The sequence below is a fragment of the Danaus plexippus genome, chromosome 20 (assembly GCF_018135715.1).
Source record: "Danaus plexippus chromosome 20, MEX_DaPlex, whole genome shotgun sequence".
NCBI lineage: Eukaryota > Metazoa > Arthropoda > Insecta > Lepidoptera > Nymphalidae > Danaus > Danaus plexippus.
In genome coordinates this window covers 2333887-2348546 of record NC_083550.1, presented here as the reverse complement: position 1 = coordinate 2348546, position 14660 = coordinate 2333887, and the positions used below count along the sequence as shown (strand labels likewise).

The 14660-nt window shown below is 30.9% G+C and overlaps 2 protein-coding genes across 3 annotated transcripts in view; one reads left to right on the top strand and one right to left on the bottom strand.

Moving 5' to 3' along the window:
• LOC116773860 (PAS domain-containing protein cky-1) overlaps positions 1-14660 on the bottom strand; it is a 68870-nt gene that overhangs the window by 20893 nt on the left and 33317 nt on the right. For both annotated transcript variants that reach the window (XM_061523832.1, XM_061523833.1), the window contains 3 exons: positions 13448-13509; positions 12584-12673; positions 5910-6083 (listed from right to left, as the gene is read on the bottom strand). In XM_061523832.1, the coding sequence (XP_061379816.1) occupies positions 5910-6083; positions 12584-12673; positions 13448-13509 (326 nt within the window). The remainder of the gene's footprint in view (positions 1-5909; positions 6084-12583; positions 12674-13447; positions 13510-14660) is intronic.
• On the top strand, positions 1634-2752 carry LOC133319445 (uncharacterized). The gene has a single exon (XM_061523892.1). The coding sequence runs from the start codon at positions 1673-1675 to the stop codon at positions 2303-2305; it is 633 nt and encodes a 210-aa protein (XP_061379876.1). The 5' UTR covers positions 1634-1672; the 3' UTR covers positions 2306-2752.

The following is a 14660-nucleotide window of genomic DNA, read 5'->3' as shown; positions in this document are numbered from 1 at the left end:
ATGATGTTAATTAAATTAATAAGTCATTATCGATTTGTAATAACATTGCGCGATTCAGATGGATTACATCGCATGTGAAGAATAATTTGTGTTTTATATAGATGTAAAATTGAGATCAGTATCAAAAGAAATTCCAGCCTTGTCAAGTCAAGCGTTCGCTGGATTACAGCAACAATATCAATTCATGCTGAATGGTCCATTATAAGTCAACATGTGAAGATCCACGACGAGCACAAAGCGTGCTTCTCGACCTTTAAGTTTGTCTCAATCGAAACACGAGCTTGTTTACATTTTTTTTTATATAACCTTGAAAATTAAATTGGCAATACGAAGTAGGATATAGCTATGTATATTCGGTTGTGAAGTTATGAACCAGCCTATATTCGATGAAATAAAATTGTATTTTAAATTTTATTTTTCTTGCTTAAATGCTATTTATTTATAACACGGTGCCTCCGCATGCTATAGTATGATATATATAGATAATCATATTTGTTATATCTAACCTAAATACTAAGCGACGTATACTTGTGTATGAATGTTTTGCTCTGAACGTTCCGAGCCGTTATTGTTGTATGGAATAAGATTAGTATACTGGAACCGATCGAGGTACGGTCCGCAGCTCAATGTGGAGCATCGAATATTATTTGTAATCAACATTAAAATGTAAAATGTCAGAAAAAAGTTAAGAATTATTAGAGAATTTTTTTGATAAAATTCGTCAAAGATTTAGTATGACAGCGAAATTAAGACTTTTATGTACAAATTAACTTTATTTGTTTTTGATATGATACTATTTTTTGCGAACGCTACGCTGAGTACATTTGAAGCAGTTGCACAAGTTTCTTTTGTCATTGTATAATGATGGCTAACGTTTGTGATGTTTTGTGTGTTGGAATGTGCTTCGATTAGACTTATGTGCCATACAGAAATAGATTATTCTCTCACTAATAACTAAACGGTCCGCGTTATTTCGTTTGTGTAAAAAGGAAAACGCTCTTATTATTGTAGCATAAGGTTGTTTATTATGTGAGGAAATAGCATAATATCGCATGTTGTAGGTTTTCCTATGATCATGTGATGGATGGGCTCGGACGGTAGTCATATAATGTTAGCTAAAACTTGTTATAATTGATGAAGAGAATGGAATAATGTGATTAATTGCATTCCTGTGTCGCTTTTAATATACAGTACACATTTAATATTTCGGACACTTTTCGATCAGACCATTGTGATGGAATCGTAATTATGACAGTCAATTTTAATTCATACGCAATTTTTTGTTTTGTTATTAGTCTAATGTTGTTTTAAGGCTTTTTTAAACTATTTAGTATGAGTTTACAGTAAAAATTAAAAAAAATCTTAGTTTTATATATACGGCATTATAATTTCATTGGAGGGGGACGAGATCTCCTTTTGTAAAAGATTTAATTAATTCCATTAATTAATTCTATAATTTGACAAATATAAGTACACGAGTATGATAAGGTTCTCCATATTAAGATATTAATTTTACATCTATAACATAGCACATAAATAATTTAAGTATGAAGAAAAAAAACTAGCAGAAAAAAAATATGCTCAAAAAAAAAGTTATTTGAAATTGACAGATAAATTACATATCAACGTCAACGAGTAAATTTGACTTAATAGAAATTGATAAATAAATAACATGTATCCAATTAGCTGTTCTGGTACAGGCGTTTTAATAAGTTTTTTTGTTCTACCACTAACAGAATGTATCATAGACATGAATGTGCCTCAGTTTTCTCACATCGCTAACAGCATCTCTCATCAGGAATGCATTAAACTCATAGCATCACTCCGCTACAACTCCTACGAGATGCCGTCTTCGTTAACTTCTGTTAATAGCAACAACATGAGCTGCGTATGGCTCTTAATTGATTACAGCGACGGAAAGGAATCCTGGCAGGGTGGAAACAAGACACACGGTGTTATAGCGCATAGACTTCGTCAACTTGGCAGGAGCGATTTAGCTGATTGGCTGTGTAAAGCTGTTTTCCATCAACTTGCAAAGGATATTAATGATACCATACTCGTAAATCCATTTGCCGTGGATAGTACTCAAAGTGCACTCTGTACAAAATTACTCAAAGATAAACTGGTGTTTGTGGGAGCGGAATGGGATATTATTGATATCACCTTATGGATGGTTTTAGCGATTCTGGTGGCGTGGTTAGTTGTCTCGTGCTGTCGTTTGTTGTGTTTATCTTGTAGAAAAAAGTTAGCGACTAACGAGGAGATGATAGCACTGTTAAAGAAAGGTAGCGGGAATAACAATTGATAACAAAACATAGCAGCTATCAGAAGTATTTAAAAGACATAGTGATAGTCGAGGTAAATTAATTGTGTTAACGAAAACGTGATTCTGTATGGAGTGTAAGATTATATGTTAATAAATAAGGACTACAATTAAATTTTCGAGATAAGTAATATTGTTAGTTGTTTTAGTGATATGTACATATATCAAACACATGATTGGATCCTTAACTTTGAGTTGCCTAACAAGTTCCGAGGCTGCGTTCAAGTATCACCGGGTCCGTTACCGATAAACCTCATTAGCTGCTATGTGGCAGTTCTTAACTTCATCAACAGATGAGGGTATCTGTTAATAGTTACGTAGCGTACTGTAATTGTGAATGTCAGCCATTGTTTTTATTATCTGCCCTTAATTAGTTAAGGTTACAAGGTTTATCAAACTGTTACGGCTTTACAGCAATAAAATTGAATCTTACGTTCGTTTAAGCGACTTACAATTTAAACAGATCTTTCAAATGCAATGAGATTATAAATTATATTACTCCCGGTGCGGTGTTGCCATTTTTAATGAACACCATATCAGACAGTAAAATGATAAAACAAAGCTTCTACACTATACAGTTGCCCTGATTGATATCTATTATGAGACAACCCGTATAAAGTGACCATTATTCAATATCTAGTTATCATAATGCATTTATCATTCATTTACAAGGGATAAATTATAACAAAAACATTCATAACTGTTTGTTTATGATGTTGAATTAATTTTAGAATTTATTTATACGGCCCTATTTCTTCATAGACTTCTTAGAATATGTTTGGCAGAAATTATTAGGTTGCAAAATTGTCTATTAGCATATTTGAGTGATATAAGATGGACGTCAGTTGTATAAAAGCTGATATATTTGTATTTAACTTCCATATATTTTATAATTTTAAACTCGTTAATAGACTAATGAAACATAAATGTTAACATGTTTAAAATGTATTGTATATTATGGTCACAGTGTAAAAATATGTTGAAATTAAAACACTAAGAAGAAATTATCGTGGTGTAACAAAGTAAGATTCAAAATAAAATTCATAAAATTACAAAATACTTTTTCCACTATAAATCTTTCAGTTAAAAATATAATAGGAAACTATATTCTCATCGGTATCTTTAAATAAAAGCCAAAGCAATTTGCAGTACACGTAGTAAGTACGTCTAAAATGATATATGAAGGTTATTATTAGGCGAACGTGCGACATTATATCGCACGACAAAAACAGTGAATCGGGACAGCACAGACGGTAACTCGAGGGCCGTTAAAAATTTCGCTTCCTATCTTTTCTATACAAAATATTTTCGCAGTACAACTCACTCATGGAACAAACAAAACGTATATAAATGTATAACCAAAAAAAATAAAACTAAAAAAATTCTCAAGTGTTTACAAAAATAAAAAGCAAACAGGTCTAGTGTCTGTGCGTGTTCAGCGGAGTAGCACGTGCTGCATGAATATTAATTGGAGACAATAAACTTGAAACTGGGAATGTTTGTTATATCCATATCCCTTCGCCTTCTATCTGCGGACCACTTATTGAGTGTGGGCGTTTGACAGAATAAATAGCTCACTGCAGCACCGACGTGTGCTATTAAACTAAGTACTGTCACTTAACAAATTGTCATTTTTTTTTTATTATTCCACTTTCATTTATTACAGTAAAGACTTCTTTGATTTGATAATTTGTTAAAGGTTTGATTTTATACATATACGTTAATATTTATATTTCGTTCGAGCTTATTTTAGACGTTTGAATATGTATAAATAATAAAAAAAAGTTTTCGTCTTACTCGAATATTTAGTGTCACTTAAAATTATTATTTTCGCTATTGCGTTTTCATGAAATCATCGTCATATTTTACGCAAGGTAAAGGGATAATCGTTCAGGCCAGTGGGTCTTACCGCTTAGGTAATCAGAACATTAAGCTGATTATAACCCATCATATGACCCTCGGAGAAATAATTACGGAAATCTGGTCAAACTTCACACCATCGCTTTCTAACGTGAGTATTCAATTACGAGTAATAACGTGTGTATCGATGGCTATCAATTTGTCCGTCAATCTGACCTTTTCTGATACGCCTTCTTTTAGAGATCAGTGGATATTCGTATGTGCATACCTACATAAAATATAGGGATGTTTGACTTTTATGGAACAATGGACTTCTTCTACAGATATTTTTATTTAAAAAAATGTTTAGTTTAACGTTTTAACATCAGTTTTTATAAAATATATACACAAAAATAAACAAGAAAATATATTTATCTACTGAACCAATAACTGAATAAAAGAACAGGTATATTTTATAACCTAAAACGATTGGAAAGTAAACTTGTTAATTATGTTCTCATCAATTTCATTTATATTTAAAACCGAAGTCAATATGAGTGACGTTACGATTTGAACAACGTGCTCACAACCGTTCCTTGTGAAGTAACGTTTTAATTTACAAAGTATTTGATAGGTAATAGACACTAACATATAATTAAAAATACGAGACAACCTTAATTAAATAAACTACAAACCAATCTATGGAGTTATATTAATTTGTTATAAAATACATCTTTGTGGTTTTAAAAGTTGGACTTTCATCTATCAATCAGAGCGGAGGTTGTGATGTGTTTCTGCTTTAAGCAATTAAAAAGTAGCTTTTAATTTTCTTGCCTAACAGTCAATTAAGATCTTTCAGACTTTATTTATAAAGTAGGTTTTATATTGCCCATTATACAACATGTAATTACGTATGTAAAAGTTTTTGTTAACATCTAAAGTATAAGCATATAATGTGGAGACTTAAATGAAACTAGTGTTATTCGGATTTACTACGCGGATTTTATTATTTAAAAACTACATAATCCCGACGTTTCCGTTACTTTGCAGCAACCGTGATCACGGGCAGACGAGGTGTGATCACGTGATCACGGTTTCTGCAAAGTAACCGAAACGTCGGGATTATGTAGTTTTTAAATAATAAAATCCGCGTAGTAAATCCGAATAATACTAGTTTCATTTAAATGAATACTCGCGAAAATCTTAGATCTCATTATGTGGAGACTTGTTATACGTGGTATGTTCTTCAAACGAATAATATATACACAAAGTTATATATGGATTTGATATAAATGACACATCATTTTAATGTCAAAGTGTAAAACTATCTAGATTCATACTGATTGAGGTTTTCCTCAAAATTCCACCAAGCAAACTTCCAGGTTCCAAATTATACAATAATTTTTAGTACACCCATGGAAATTTTCTAAAAAACTAAATAGGCAGCAATTAAGAGTAAAGTCAAGTTGTTATATGTACCACAAAACATTTTTATTGAAATGAAACTAATATTTTTCGGATGTACAATGCGTGCTGCGATGCAGACTTCTCGTCTGCCCGTGTTCACGGTTGCTGAAAAGTAACCGAAATGTCGGAAGTATATAGTTTTAACAAAAAATAAAGCACGCGTAGTATATCCGAATAATATCAGTTTCAGTTAAATGAATAAAACTCGCAAAAGTCATAACAACATTGTTGTTGATGACAACTGTTGTTGATCTCTGTCGCTAATGAAGATGTAACCAACCTTTTGATCACCAAACCGCATCTGTCTCCTCGCGTTTCTAGCGACATTCATACGACAGAGGAACACTCTGTCTTCTCCGTCAGTGGGAGCCCTGGACAGCTCCGTCCTGACCGCCTGCTGGTCCTGTTTGTCGATGACGTCATAGACACTGTCTCCGTGAATCAACAGGTCCTCCTGTAATGAGATACTAGTGACTTATCAAGGAAAATTATACATATTTAATATAGCGTTATAGTTAAAGGTTCTCTATCATTCTCAAATAAGACGATCGATAGAAAACTTAAATTTAGTGAGAATTCTGGTGGATTGTGTGGTAAATGATACCATTATTATAAACAGTAGGGTTTTCGTACGTTTTTGAATGTTTTGGTTGCTGAAATAATTGTCTTAAAAAATCATACCTTTTGTTACCACGATGTTAATATTTATAACTCTCTATTCGATTTAGAAGACAATAAGAAATTAAATTATTAGTAGGACTTGCTGTAGCCATACACAAACAGAATTTGTGCAAAAATATGTGTAAAGTATATTATTATTATTATTTAGTCTGTGAGATTTTGATGACGATTGACGCAAATAGCAAACTTTTTTTGCATGATAAAAATCTTCGTAGACTAGATTTAGACGAGACTGGGTTAAAGTTGCTGCGATTTGCACACTAATGAAATGTCGAAGCAGTCTAGCAAAAGATTACACTTACCTACTTAAAAAAATGAAATTCTATTTTTGAATCTCTGTTGTTGTTGGCTTGTTGTTGTCGTTGGGGATCTTTTTGTATTTGCCACATTTATTAATATAATTTAGATCTTGATTTGAAGAACACTTTCAGTATATATGTCACTTGGTATACATTTTTTGTATAACATTTATTCGTCAATAATATTAAATTATGACGCTATCATATATTTTCACAACGAATAAGTGAACAAAGTTAGCTTATCAATTTTCTAGACTCTAATTGCAGATTCTTAAAATAATTACTAGACCCCAACACAACCTCGAGTTGTATGACTTAGACAGTTATAATAAAATCGTTGCATCTTCTTTGTTTTCCGTATAATATTAAACAAATTTCAATTAACCTAGGTCGGCTTTATTAACTTAAGTTAAATCATACATTCCTTGAAGAGCACTTCAGAATATCCAGGAAATATTTTACTTCTAGGGTTGTCAAGTCAACTCAGAATTTGTGCCAAAAACAAATAATTTTTTTTTTTAATTTTTATCATAAAAAGGCACTTTTAATTTTATTAACACTCCCTTAATTAGGGGTCTTTACTTTTTTTTCTTTTTGTTAACTATAATTCTAATTAACCTACGTTCAAATATACGAGATAACCCTAGCCATCGTCACGTGAAGCCCCGCCCACCTGTCGTACGAGATCCGCTAAGACATAATGCGCCCGCACAAGCCGACATCCGCATGGGGGGCTGCGGAATATCCGCAAATAACTCAAGCTATTATGGAATTATGAGATTATAAGTATTGCGTTGCTAATATTTCGTTATACTCGATAATTGTTTCATTTAAGATAGTATATGAATATACACGATCAAATATATTATTAGTAGATGTAACTTATATTACAATGTAAAAATGTAGATACAAATTAGGTATAGGAATTTCGGAGATTTATATGATTAGCTATAATCTTAATTGAGTAACATTTTTATTACAAATAGCGTAAGGATTTTACGATATGATAACAAAAAAACGACAAATAATTTTTTTTGGTAATATTCATAGTATGAAGTGATATAAAAATTTGGAAAAGGTAATTCAAGGAAACTCATTGCAGTTAAAAACTGTGTGATAAAGTCCTTAAACCGCTTTGATGCAAAGATGATTAATTAACTTAACAGTACTTAAAAAAATCTGCTATAAAACTAGACGATCATATTGGGACAATTAAAACCTCTTCTTAACTTCTATTCTTGATGAACAAAAACCTACCCGTACTTATGAATATGCAGCAATTATAGTTAGCTAAGTAATGACAAATAGCCTCAGGTTAATTTAAGCTATTATTATCGGTTTGATAATCGTAAGTGCTTAACTATTGGTTATTGTTACAATGTTTTAACTACATTTATAAAACGTTTATCTGTTTAGTGACTTGCAAGTAAATTTTGATATATTATGTTGCATAACACTATCCATGCAATTAACGTTATAAAAATTTTATTCATATTTAAATTGAAATCTCGTGTGATATATAATGAACATTTAATTGATGAAACCTACTTTTTTTAACCACTGATCCAAAATGAGGATTGTGTCATGCGTGTATGTTTTTGTACATTTCGGTTTCACATCTCCAGAACGTATGGATTTTAATTTGTGGTTGCAGGTTGCAGGTTCAAATTCTGCTCGTGTCGATGACTTTTGGATTTATTATTATGTATTCAGATCATTCAACTGTTTCGAAATGGACGACTTTGATCTGGAACCTTTGTTTAAAACTACGAGATTCCTACGTCTGCATCAACATGGGACTGAATAGCGTTTTTTGGATATAACTGTAAAGATCAACGGTGATCAGTTTATTCATAAAATAAAAACTTTTTTTACATACAATTTAAATGTAATATCTATTTCATGTTTATTGAGAAAATTCTTTAATCATTATGATACTATTTTAAGTTATATGCATTTTTAAAAACTAAACGTAGTTTTTTACTATCAACTATTGTTTATTACTGAGGCGTAAATGTCTAGTTCACTAATAATTTTCTTTAAAACCATAAAACTATCCTTGTCCTTGCTCTGAACATATAGTGATATATACACGCGGCCTCCGTTTGTAATAAATCATTATAAGTAAGTGTATGAAGGCGTCGTAAATACGAGAGTTGATTCTAAACTATGAAATATATTTGATAAGAAAATATTCATATTAAAAACATCCTTACATAAATAATATCCTATTTATAATACAAATTGTTTAATAACTTTCACTGAACATTCGGAACCGGAATATATTAAACAGAGTTTTAATTTTAATTACACATAATAACACGGCAGCCGCAAAACTGTATCCAGCAAAACGAATTTCACAATAAACAAGAGACGTCTCAAGCAATCATTTCTATCTATAATCTAAATGTTGAACTAACGGTAATAAAATACTGAGATTTGTAATAACGAAACGCTATAGGTTATGGACGTCTCAATGACCCCAGATTTGATATAGTTTATTGATTATGAATTTTATATTATAAATGTAATATTTATACGGGAACATTTAATAAAAAAAGTTAATGGTGTTTTTAAATGAAAAAATACTTCAGTTTAACGATTATGTTGACGCATTAACTGTTGGTATTGTAGTCGAAGTTTAAACGTTATTATATGAACTAAAATTATCTGAGTTATATTTTGATACAGCGCATAAATCATGTGCTTCAAACGTTTAAACAAATAGCATAGTAAGTTCATTACACAACGCCCTCTGCCGGCCCCGAGGGAGTTGATGATAGACAGTCTTTAATTGTTACAAATTAATCAAACGATTTATTATTTGCTCCAATTTTAATATTATTTCAATGAAATAACATTAATGAATTTCAGTACATATGTTGTGTCGTCTTATTTTTATCGATTATTAATCTATTAATTTAAGAAAGTATATCGATTGTCGATTTTAAATATTATTATGAGTGTTTAATCGAATCACATAAATTTTGTAACGTACTTCACAAAAGAGTTACATAACAATGATAAACATAACGCGCTGCGGGCTATGCTACGCCCGTACGTAGAGACCAATCTAACTCGACCCTCTCTACCCTTCCCATTGCTGAGAAACTGAACCAATTTCCAACGATTGATATTAAATGGAAGGACCAGATGACTGTGGTCGATGTTATAACAAAGGTATTAATGTTTAACATCAATATATCGCCACGGTTAGCGACGAAAGAACATTGCTGTTATAACATTGTACGGTTCGCATATTCAATTATGCGTGCCATTGTTCATACGGTCGATTAACAACGTGTGTGGTTCTCATCAGAGGTTTGTGATAGCATTAATTCTTTAACTAATTGAGATATATATATATTAACATTAATATTGCAAAATGATGTTTTCGTTATTCTTCCGTATTCTTCCTATTTGAATGTATGTCATGACGATCACATTTAAATGTTAAAATTTTAATAGAAAACTAATTAAACAATTTAAGATAAAAAAAAAATTGCTACAAATCGTGATATAAAATCATTATTACAAATAACTGTAACATCGTATCAACCTAAATAATCTGAGCAATAAAAATTAAAAGGTATTTATTATCAATATACGGCGATAGTTTTTTTTTTTTTTTAATATTCAGCCGATTATTTTCGGATGTATTTAATAATCCGCCCACAGCGTAATTTCTATCTAAGAGCCGTATTAACTGGACTGCATTGTTTTTAACTGGATATTTGGATTAAGTACTTATTAACTCTTAAATCTTATCATTAATCTTAATTGCGAAATAACAATAAAATATTGCTCCGGATGATGATAGTTTTGCTGCAGTAAATTGAGCTTTATGTTATTGTGCTACGGTTGATTGTATTTTTTTTGGTGATTTTAATGACGAGCACCGATCATTACAGGCCTTGTAGGAACAGTATCGTGGGAATATTGGAGATGCTTGAGATTGGATTGAGATCTTTTTTCTAATAGAAACTTGCTTTTGTCATTATAATTTTTTGAATTATGTTTGAAGTCATACACCATACGGATTCTATCTCGTCTCCGAATACATTATTAATTTAATAGGTAATACATAACACAGCTCTGTATTAATATTTGTAATGAAATTTCAAATGTATTTGTATTTAAATTATCGGTTTGAATGATATTATTGTATGTTTAAATATGATAATCTAGATTAAATTTGGTTTGTGTTAATATTCATCGATATTTTGTTATCAGAATCAGTAACATAATGAGAATACTTTGCTATTTGTGAGTTAGAAGTCGTTTGTGACAGTTATTCGTATTGTCAATAAATTCTGAAACACGTCACTAAAGGGCTTGGGCCTGTCCAGAATTAAATTCAATTCATTCTCGGAACGCACTTCGAAAGCGGCCCTAGTAGGTTCGTTTAAAATTTGGTTAGGCAGAGAGAGGAGTTTGGACGGTGGAGGTGAGCGTTTAACGCGCGTTAGATAGGGGCACCTTAAACCTACACCTGGGTCGCAAGTCCCAGGCACTGTTGAAGCTCCTCTCCCTGCAACGCGATGGACTCAGCACCAGCACGGTGAATCCATGGAATGCTGAGAAGTTTCGACCTAAGACTCCACGCATTACTTTTATGCCAGTTACTTTATTTGCATTGAATTTGGTTTTCTTTAGCTCAAATCCCTAATATTAAAGGTAATAATATGAAAATTACATAATTTTATAAATTATAGTCAAAACAAATTAAAAACCTATATTTTTGGCTCCAGATATCAAAACTTCCGCCATAAAATAAATGAAACAGACTTGTAATTGCTATTAACAGTTTACACACTTGTGTTGTTTTATTATACAGTGGCTTTAATACCATTCAAAAGCCTTTATTAAAGTTCAAAAAAGCTCACCTGCATATTAGCGTATATATTCTCTTCAAACGTTTCATGGATTACATAATTCCCCGATGTTTATTTAGGCTGTTCCCACTTTCAAATATTTAAAAACAATATAATTCCGTGTGCATTTTTTTTATTCCATTCACTGGATTTTTTAAAATTATAAAACCTATCACACATTTCATTTTCATTTCACTTACTTTTACAATTTCATTACCAATTTATATAAAAAATACATATATATATATATATATATATATATATATATATATATATATATAATGTAAAAATAAGGTATCACTTGATCCCTATCATTGTGGCAACACTTGGATCGAAGTTGTTATTAATCATAATTTAAATATATTGAACTGGTATCATTGTGCATTTGTAGTAGCGCACCGACCGCCAAATGTTTTATACAGGATGCTTCGCAAGGAAAACATAAAAATGACTGCATTAATAATAAATAACAATATTACCGTATTCATTATTTACAGTAGAATAAACAAATAATTATTGATGACCATGTAATTTTTGTGATAAAAAAACAATTACATATCTATATTTTTTTTTAAATAATGTGTTTAATTTAGTAACGTTTGCTATATATTTTTATGCATCTAACAAATCATCCTGTGTAAGCGCGCAGACAATAAAGCAAAGTGATTAATTTATCGAGTTCCATACTAACGAGCGACCGTTCGGGGTCACAGCTCGACCCGCGCCGGCGGTCTTTGAGAAAAATTAGATACTATATTGATTGTAAATAAATATCAGGACCATTTAAACGTATTAGCAGTTTGTTATTACATTCGAGTGATTGATGGCCGCCATTGTGGTTTATGTTAGGATATGAATGGGTAATTCAGAATTTTCAGGTTAGGTTTTGCTTGCGTACTTAGCTGAGTTTGACGTTTCAAACACATAAATAATAGATAGACTCTCATTCATTACTAGTAAATACATACTTAAAATTTTAAAAGCGTAATATGATCGGTTAGCAGCGGTAACTAAAAGAAGTCAAGATAATAAAATTGTTAGAGACATGATCGACCATAGACAAGTTTTTTTTTTTTTTATAATAAGGAATAAAAACTCACCATCGAATGTCCGAGGTATTCTGCCGCGTTGTCTGATATATACAAGAGTTTTCCGTTCTGAGTCATCATCATCAAGAAGCCATTTAGAGCCTAGAACAAGCGAGGATGAATTAACAGCATTCGTTTAACACAATTTTTATTTTATCATTCATTTTTTTTTCTTCACGGAATATGACAATAATTTTTCGTTAACAAAAAATATAAACGACTTCCCGGTTCAAGTCTCAAGGTTCAGACGATTTTCTGCCGATATAGTGTTTTTGAAACATTTTTATAATAAACCAATAATTACCATGTTATTCAATTATAAATATTTAAATAAAATTTACGTAAAATTTTTATTGAAACAGCAGATTTCATTTTGGAGATTACGTATCGTGTTTGTATATACATATGATAGTAATTTTATTACTAGTAACATAGTTAAGTCTCAAATTGAAACCTCACAATATTTTGTACAAAATAGTTGCTAACAATATAATAATTTGTGAACATTTCATTAACTAAATCTTACATTATTTATATTTAATTTGTACTAAAAATACTTGAACTGAGCTTAATAAGAGGCTTTCGGGCCACGCCTATTTAATACGTAGTTTACATGAAATAAAATCAATAATTTATCTCACTCTATGGTTAATGTAACTTCGTTTGTGTAAAAGGGATGGAGATAAGAATTACCAATTTGTAGAGCATAATGAAGCGTGGGAAACGCTAGAGTTGAGACGGAATAACTATTGTTTGTGTATTACTTTATATATTCTTTCTTCCATTACTCGATCCATAATTATGTTAAGAATCACTTAATTTTATAATTTCATTAATTTAGTACGAATTAAATGTCATTTTTGTTATATATCTCACCTTAGAAAATCCAAAATTCGGCGCGTTCGATGGTTGATGGTTGATGTCAAAGCGTTTGAATACTGTCGACAAAGGAAATATTTTAATTAAAATACTATTATAAATATGTTGTCATTAACATAGTATAAGGGCGCCACTATTTAATTTGTAGATGATTAAATAGGATGACTTGAACCCGAAAACTGAGGAACATTTAAGATAAATTTGATTTCATATAAGTAACTGTCTACAAATAATAATTATTTGGTTTTAAATTTGGAATTTTTTATAAGTAACAATAGTTATGCACCCTTATCTGTTATATGAAATAATAAGAAATTCATTTTGATATACATATGTACATAATATGTCTATATATTATCGAACGGTCGATACTATTATCGAGTGGTTTAAGTCCTACATTTATGGACTGGGTCATCAATCAAGCATCATCATGAACGTAGCATCAAAACATTAAAATCGCTAGAATATTCCAGAGATTTCCCGTAATATAAGTGCATATGAGAAAGCGTACGTTGATTGCGTTATGTACCGTGTATTGTCATTTAGAGGGACATTACACACCCACCGGCCTCGTCCATAAAACAGTTAATACGTAGCTAATGTGCTTGGGATCGATAAGAAAATGTAGCGTTGCCATTCAAAGTGAAATGCCATCTGTTAAGGTCTGTATGCACCTGGTTCTATGAGATCAAGTAAGAAGTCTCTCATTTTATTAAGATTATTAAATAAAAATATATTTTTTATCGCTTTTTTCATTATCGGAGCTCTAATCAAACATGTCAATTTTTTTACAGATTTTAATTTTTGACTTAAATTTATTGTTAAAACAATACTGTACTTGGGTTTGGTTTCGAAGCTCGCTTGTATTTTAGAGTCTGAAGTAACAAAACAATGACTAAGTCTAAATTGTTAGCGAAAATGCAAAACAATTGACAATTTGAGCGGCGAGATCCAGAGATATATATCTGTATCGGATTACATGTTACAGTATTGTCTCCTTTATGTGTGTACGGTCAGCAGATAAGTAAATTGAACAGGAAATATCTGAATTCAATCGATTATATTACGGGTTAAACAGATTTAGGATTAAAGTGTTTTATTCCATGAATGTTATTGATTAATATATAACTTGAATTTAATTGTTATATTATTTCTTGATTTTGTATAAAATCACAAAAATGTTAACCAGACAAACCGTATAATTCAATTA